This window comes from Labrus mixtus, chromosome 12 (genome assembly GCF_963584025.1).
Source record: "Labrus mixtus chromosome 12, fLabMix1.1, whole genome shotgun sequence".
NCBI classification, from domain to species: Eukaryota; Metazoa; Chordata; class Actinopteri; order Labriformes; family Labridae; genus Labrus; species Labrus mixtus.
In genome coordinates, this window is record NC_083623.1 from 1,167,301 (window position 1) to 1,174,800 (window position 7,500).

The 7,500-nt window shown below is 44.2% G+C and overlaps 1 protein-coding gene across 1 annotated transcript in view; it reads right to left on the reverse strand.

Moving 5' to 3' along the window:
* Positions 1-259: 259 nt before the first annotated feature.
* Positions 260-7,500, reverse strand: part of LOC132985422 (rho guanine nucleotide exchange factor TIAM2-like) — a 32,133-nt gene continuing 24,892 nt past the window's right edge. The window contains exons 18-23 of the mRNA XM_061052776.1: positions 4,877-4,995; positions 4,618-4,720; positions 4,333-4,388; positions 4,152-4,242; positions 3,477-3,564; positions 260-3,024 (exon numbers count right to left, since the gene is read on the reverse strand). Coding sequence (XP_060908759.1) covers positions 2,493-3,024; positions 3,477-3,564; positions 4,152-4,242; positions 4,333-4,388; positions 4,618-4,720; positions 4,877-4,995 — 989 coding nt within the window. The 3' untranslated portion in view covers positions 260-2,492. The remainder of the gene's footprint in view (positions 3,025-3,476; positions 3,565-4,151; positions 4,243-4,332; positions 4,389-4,617; positions 4,721-4,876; positions 4,996-7,500) is intronic.

Below are 7,500 nucleotides of genomic sequence, written 5' to 3' on the forward strand. Positions count from 1 at the left end.
TCCACCTTTTCTAACAGTCCCCTCCTCCACCTTTTCAAACAGTCCCCTCCTCCACCTTTTCAAACAGTCCCCTCCTCCACCTTTTCAAACAGTCCCCTCCTCCACCTTTTCAAACAGTCCCCTCCTCCACCTTTTCAAACAGTCCCCTCCTCCACCTTTTCTAACAGTCCCCTCCTCCACCTTTTCAAACATATATATATATAAATCCCTTTCAGAGACTCTGAGCTCATCGTGAAGAAGAGAAATCAAACACAGTAAATTTGAATTAAATACTTTGTAATTTATTGAACATTATCACGTCATAAAAAAAGATGTACACAAATATTTAAGAAAATAAATTACCAAAATAGTTTAACACTTAATAATAAAAATAACGTGAAAAGTTTATTTTAAATGAAAACAGCTTCAGGAACAAAATATATAAATACAAAAATACAAACTGACAGATACACGAAGGCTTTGATCCGATCCAGCAGCTTCAGATATTTAAACTTCAAACTGCTTTTGTCAAGAGAATATCTGCGACACAGAAAACTGCAAACTGTACAAGAAGGTATTTACAACGAGCAGCCGAGTGCAGCAAAGAAAAGAAAGAAATGTCCGACATCAGCGGAGGAGAGAAGTGACCTCCAGACCAGAGAGATCAGGTAGGAAATGTTTTATAGATCCTGGAGACAACACAAAAGTCCTGAAGTCAAAAAGATGTTTTTGGTCCTCGTAGAAACGTTTAATCCACCGGGCGATTTCAGAAAAACAAAAAGCAGGTTTTCTTTTGATTCCATCATGAAGTCTCTTTTTAAAGGTTTGAACACATTTTCATCGATTTGGTTTTTAAATCTTCTCCTGAGACTAAAAGAAAACTTCCAGAGTTTCAGCATCACTGTGAGGACGAGTAACAACATCAAATAATAAAATAATAATCCAGTTTATGTGAAAACGTTTAAAAGGAAAAGTTGGTTTGTAATGTGAAAAAAGTGTCACGACTCAGAGAGGGATGTTTGTAGACTTTTAGAAATTAAACACTTTTTTTTAACAAGATTTAAGTCGTAATTTAGAACAGAACTTCAAGACGCTCTAGCTGTCGCGCCGTGAGGTAATACCAGCTCAATCGGGATAGAACCAATCAGAAGATTGGAGGCGGGGCATAACTTTGGGATGAATTTGATTGGATCGTTTGCTTCGACATAGCTTTTTAATTGGTTGAAAAATTAGTTAAGGCCCGAGTGCAGGATGAGTCATCAGACATTTGAAACGTTTTACAGTAAGAGAAACTAAAAATATTTATCTCTACAAATACTCAGATGATGTTTTGTTGAAATATATTCTGCAGATAAATGAACGTGTAACAGGAACATGAACTTTTTATTTCATGGGGACTTAAAGCGAATGAAAAGCTTCAACATTTCAGGAGGAAAAGGAAAAACTTTTTGATGGATTAGATAAGAAAATAAAACTTCAAACTTCAAAAAAATCAAAATGTAAAAACAAGGGCTTCATTTTGTAAAATTTAAAAAGGCAAGGTGATTATACGGGACAAAGTTGAATTTTAATACAAAAGGATGATTTAGATTTATGTTTATTATTTTCATTTTGCTTACTGTAGCTTAAATAAATGAAAAATCTTCATAAATAGAAATAAATAAGTAAATGTTTGACGTAGAAAAAAGTCGAATTGAAGATTTCAAAAGTGAATTCATAAATGAATCGAGCGTCAGAGACTGAACTCTGACCTCTCGTGTCATACTGATATACACTCTTAGAAAACGTTTTTTTATATTCTAAAACCTCTTAAAATTTTATTTTTGAACACTTTTTAATGTAGAATTAAATATTTTAAAATTTTCCTCTGAAATTTCAGAATGCACTCTCTAAACATTTTGTCTCTTTTATTTGAAACACTTTAATGTCTTCATTTTTTTCTGCTCACAGTGATTGTGTTTCTTCATCAAACCCGTCTTTTCTTACATTCTTTACGTTTTTTAATCAATCGAATGGAGTCGTGTTTTCTGTGTTCCACCTGAACGCCGTCCTCGTCCTCTCAAGGTGTTTAAAAAAACATCTGAGTTTGTGGATGGTGACGTGTTGTCTGATGGTTTCTGTGGAGGTCACTTTAGTTCATGTGCATCTTGAACCTGGTAAACTGTGACTGTGCGTTTCTCTCGCTGAAGTTCCACGACGTGTCTGAAGAAGAAATGTGGAAGTTCCCAGCAGTCGTGTCCGTTACACGTTGCACACTTACACGCTGAGCGATCCTGATGCATTTAACTTGAACAGAGTTGAGGTAAGGCTGGTAAAGGCTCCTCTCCAGACGTTAAAGCTATTGTTCTTATCAAACTCGAGGTCGTTCAGAAAGCTGTTGAAGGTCGTGCTGTCTCGACACTTTTCAAGATTTTATTCCTCAGTTTGAATCCTTCAGCTTTTGAGAACTTCCTGTTAGTCGAGGTCAGATTTAAATCCAGCTCAGCTTTGATTTAAGGAGTTAGCACGTTAGCTTAGCCCTGAAGCGAGGGCACAGACGCCTGTTGCATCCCTAGCATGTTGTCGTAGAAACAGTCCTCGTTGATGATGGAGGTCAGACTCTGAATGCTGAAGTCTCTCTCCAGCTGACCGCCACAGTCCACAACACTGGAGCTCCGCCTCTTCTCCTCCTCCCTGTAAGCCCCTCCCCCTCCTCCTCCTCTCTCAGCCTCCTCTGTGAAGTTTAGCCTCTGCAGCTGAGCCTCCAGCTCGCTGGTCAGGGAGCACAGTCTGCTCCTCTTCCCCGAGGGGTCCGAGGAGGAGGAGCGACTGGGCAGCAGCGGCTCCGAGCACGTCTCCCCGAGGACCGATCTGCAGCTCTCCTCTGACTGGCGGGGAGTTGTCCTCTGCTTGTCGGAGCGACATCGCTGCTGCTGCTGGCGCCTCCTCCAGGAGCCGCCTCTCTCTGCTGTCGACAGCCTGCTCCTCCTCAGAGAGCCGGTGGGCGCTCGCTCTCTGAGGAGGGAGCGCAGAGCACGCAGCACGCTCGCCTTCGAATCCAAACTCCTGAAACACAAAATGATTTTTATTGATGGTGTTGGGTTCCAACGCCATTAAATATGATGCACCTCTCTGCGCTAAACGTAGGCTAACTAGGAGCTAACAATGCTAACAAGCTGATCATCCATCCAACTCCGATATCTTCTCTCTTTTCTTCTGTGCAATAATTACAGTGTGATCAACTACTGCTCAATATTTATCATCTCCAACTCCAACCTAATACACTCGATTTTAGTCGCCATGGTTTCCTGGATACAAAAAAGCAGAGAGCGAAGCGGAGCTGGATACTAGCGATATGACTAGCATAGAAATCAATTATAAACCAGGCTTTTGGCACGATGAACTTCATAGTTTTGTGCTGTCATTTTGAACAAGCTGGCACTAGAAACTTGTAATTGTCTGACAGCAATATGGAAACATGTTTTTTTAAGAGTCCTTCAGTTGTTTTTTTGTTTTACCTGCTGCAGAGCTGAAACACGGTCTCTGGTCGTCCCTCCACCTCCGACCGGCTGTGAACCAGCTCCCAAACACACGGGTTCTCTGAGCCTGAACACAACACACCAACACATCATTTAAATACATTCACATTCAAACAACTCTGAATGATCTGTGCAGAAACATGTTAAACTCCCTTGTTGTTGTTTGTTGCTGTGAAGACAGAAAATGTCCCTGTTCATGTATATATTATTCATTCTTATATACAAATAAAGAAAGTGAGATTATTAAAATGTTAAATGAATACCCAGAGTGCCAGTACTCTTATGTGTGGATTAACACGTGTGATGTTCATCAACGTGTTTGTTTTCCATCATGAATACTTTTATTAACTTGTTGTATTTGTGTTTAATTTATCTCAATCTGGATTTTTAAATTATCAAATTAGAAATGAGAAATGTAATACTCAAGTTAGTGTCCGTGTTTCAGTTTATGTCATAACCTTCGATCTGCTTGAAGTTCCTCCTTCTATTCCAAAGTAAAAGCAAGTTTGTATCGACTGTAGTTTGGTACAGACAAAAATATAAAATACTAGAATTTCAAACATGTGATTAAAAAGATGATTAATCCCCATTAAGAAAGTGTCAACAGACAGTTAGGAAGTAGCTGCAGCACAGCGCCCCCTGCTGGACCCTCACCTGTGATGTTGGCCGGTCTGACCTGAACCGCTGACACTGGAATTAACCAGCGGAACCTGAAGGGGTCTAGATCCGCTGAGCGAGATCCGGTCTGATACAGAGGAACAGAAAGTATTAATAATGAATAAAATAAAACTTTAATGTTTTTAATGATGAAGATAAACGTGAAGACGAGACTCACCATCCTCTTCTTCAGTTTGTTCTCTCTGTACACCAGGATGACGGCTCGTTTGAACACTGAGGGACGAAACACAGACTGACTCTCCATGTTCACACACTCCTGTTACTGCATCACAGAGTGTGTGTGTATGTGTGTCTGTGTGTGTGTGTGTGTGTGTGTGTGTGTGTGTGTGTGTATGTGTGTGTGTGTATGTGTGTGTGTGTGTGTGTGTGTGTGTGTGTATGTGTGTGTGTGTATGTGTGTGTGTGTGTGTGTGTGTGTGTGTGTGTGTGTGTGTAAACCTACCGAACAGAGTGATCTCTGGATCTTTCCTCAGACGGCCTAGAGAAGGAAGAGGATTCAACCAAACCACCGGCGAGTGGACCAGAAACTCCCCCATCGAGATCTCCTGAGAGACGAGTGGAAACACAACGAGTATTTTAATTTAGTCCTGAAATATATTGTTTGCAATGACAGTAGGAAACCCCCCTATTGGGGCGCCATCTGAGAGCACTCACATGACGACACATAACAATCTATGATCGCCGATGTTGTGTGTTTGTACCTGTTTTTCAGCCCCGCTCTGCTCCGCAGCGAGCTGGTCGAACACACAGCCGTAATCCTCGTAGATCTTCTGCATCTCGTTTATGTGACTCGCCACCTTCTCCATCGCCCGCAGCGCCTCTGTGTGGACAACGAGAGGTACTGCAGTCAGCGGGGAAACACACAGACTGTGTTTGACTTCAACGCAGCAGTGCCTTACACCTGCATGTGTCTGTGTGTACCTGTCAGGTGTGTGTGTGTGTACCTGTCAGGTGTGTGTGTAGCTGTGAGATGTGTGTGTACCTGTCAGGTGTGTGTGTGTACCTGTCAGTTGTGTGTGTGTAGCTGTGAGATGTGTGTGTACCTGTCAGGTGTGTGTGTGTACCTGTCAGGTGTGTGTGTGTGTACCTGTCAGGTGTGTGTGTAGCTGTGAGATGTGTGTGTACCTGTCAGGTGTGTGTGTGTACCTGTCAGTTGTGTGTGTGTAGCTGTGAGATGTGTGTGTACCTGTCAGGTGTGTGTGTGTGTGTGTGTACCTGTCAGTTGTGTGTGTACCTGTCAGGTGTGTGTGTACCTGTCAGGTGTGTGTGTGTACCTGTCAGGTGTGTGTGTGTACCTGTTAGGTGTGTGTGTACTTGTCAGGTGTTTGTGTGTGTGTACCTGTCAGGTGTGCGTGTGTGTACCTGTCAGGTGTGTGTGTACCTGTCAGGTGTTTGTGTGTGTGTGTACCTGTCAGGTGTTTGTGTGTGGGTACCTGTCAGGTGTGTGTGTGTACCTGTCAGGTGTGTGTGTACCTGTCAGGTGTGTGTGTAGCTGTGAGGTGTGTGTGTAGCTGTCAGGTGTGTGTGTACCTGTCAGGTGTTTGTGTGTGCCTGTCAGGTGTGTGTGTGTGTAGCTGTCAGGTGTGTGTGTGTGTGTACCTGTCAGTTGTGTGTGTGTAGCTGTGAGGTGTGTGTGTACCTGTCAGGTTTGTGTGTGTGTGTGTGTACCTGTCAGTTGTGTGTGTACCTGTCAGGTGTGTGTGTACCTGTCAGGTGTGTGTGTACCTGTCAGGTGTGTGTGTGTACCTGTCAGGTGTGTGTGTACTTGTCAGGTGTTTGTGTATGTGTGTGTACCTGTCAGGTGTGTGTGTGTGTGTGTGTACCTGTCAGTTGTGTGTGTACCTGTCAGGTGTGTGTGTACCTGTCAGGTGTGTGTGTGTACCTGTTAGGTGTGTGTGTACTTGTCAGGTGTTTGTGTGTGTGTACCTGTCAGGTGTGCGTGTGTGTACCTGTCAGGTGTGTGTGTACCTGTCAGGTGTTTGTGTGTGTGTACCTGTCAGGTGTTTGTGTGTGGGTACCTGTCAGGTGTGTGTGTGTACCTGTCAGGTGTGTGTGTACCTGTCAGGTGTTTGTGTGTGTGTACCTGTCAGGTGTGTGTGTGTACCTGTCAGGTGTTTGTGCAGTGCGTACCTGTCAGGTGTGTGTGTACCTGTCAGGTGTTTGTGCAGTGTGTACCTGTCAGGTGTATGTGTGTACCTGTCAGGTGTGTGTGTACCTGTGAGGTGTGTGTGTAGCTGTGAGGTGTGTGTGTACCTGTCAGGTGTGTGTGTACCTGTGAGGTGTGTGTGTAGCTGTCAGGTGTGTGTGTACCTGTCAGATGTGTGTGTGTAGCTGTGAGGTGTGTGTGTAGCTGTGAGGTGTGTGTGTACCTGTCAGGTGTGTGTGTACCTGTGAGGTGTGTGTGTAGCTGTCAGGTGTGTGTGTACCTGTCAGGTGTATGTGTGTACCTGTGAGGTGTGTGTGTAGCTGTGAGGTGTGTGTGTAGCTGTCAGGTGTGTGTGTACCTGTCAGGTGTTTGTGTGTACCTGTCAGGTGTGTGTGTGTGTAGCTGTCAGGTGTGTGTGTGTGTGTGTACCTGTCAGTTGTGTGTGTGTAGCTGTGAGATGTGTGTGTACCTGTCAGGTGTGTGTGTGTGTGTGTGTGTGTACCTGTCAGTTGTGTGTGTACCTGTCAGGTGTGTGTGTACCTGTCAGGTGTGTGTGTGTACCTGTCAGGTGTGTGTGTGTACCTGTCAGGTGTGTGTGTACTTGTCAGGTGTTTGTGTGTGTGTACCTGTCAGGTGTGTGTGTGTGTGTACCTGTCAGGTGTGTGTGTACCTGTCAGGTGTTTGTGTGTGTGTATACCTGTCAGGTGTGTGTGTACCTGTCAGGTGTGTGTGTGTGTACCTGTCAGGTGTGTGTGTGTACCTGTCAGGTGTTTGTGTGTGTGTACCTGTCAGGTGTTTGTGCAGTGCGTACCTGTCAGGTGTGTGTGTACCTGTGAGGTGTGTGTGTACCTGTCAGGTGTTTGTGTGTACCTGTCAGGTGTGTGTGTGTGTAGCTGTCAGGTGTGTGTGTGTGTGTGTGTACCTGTCAGGTGTGTGTGTAGCTGTGAGATGTGTGTGTACCTGTCAGGTGTGTATGTGTGTGTGTGTGTACCTGTCAGTTGTGTGTGTGTAGCTGTGAGATGTGTGTGTACCTGTCAGGTGTGTGTGTGTGTGTGTGTGTGTACCTGTCAGTTGTGTGTGTACCTGTCAGGTGTGTGTGTACCTGTCAGGTGTGTGTGTGTACCTGTCAGGTGTGTGTGTGTACCTGTCAGGTGTGTGTGTACTTGTCAGGTGTTTGTG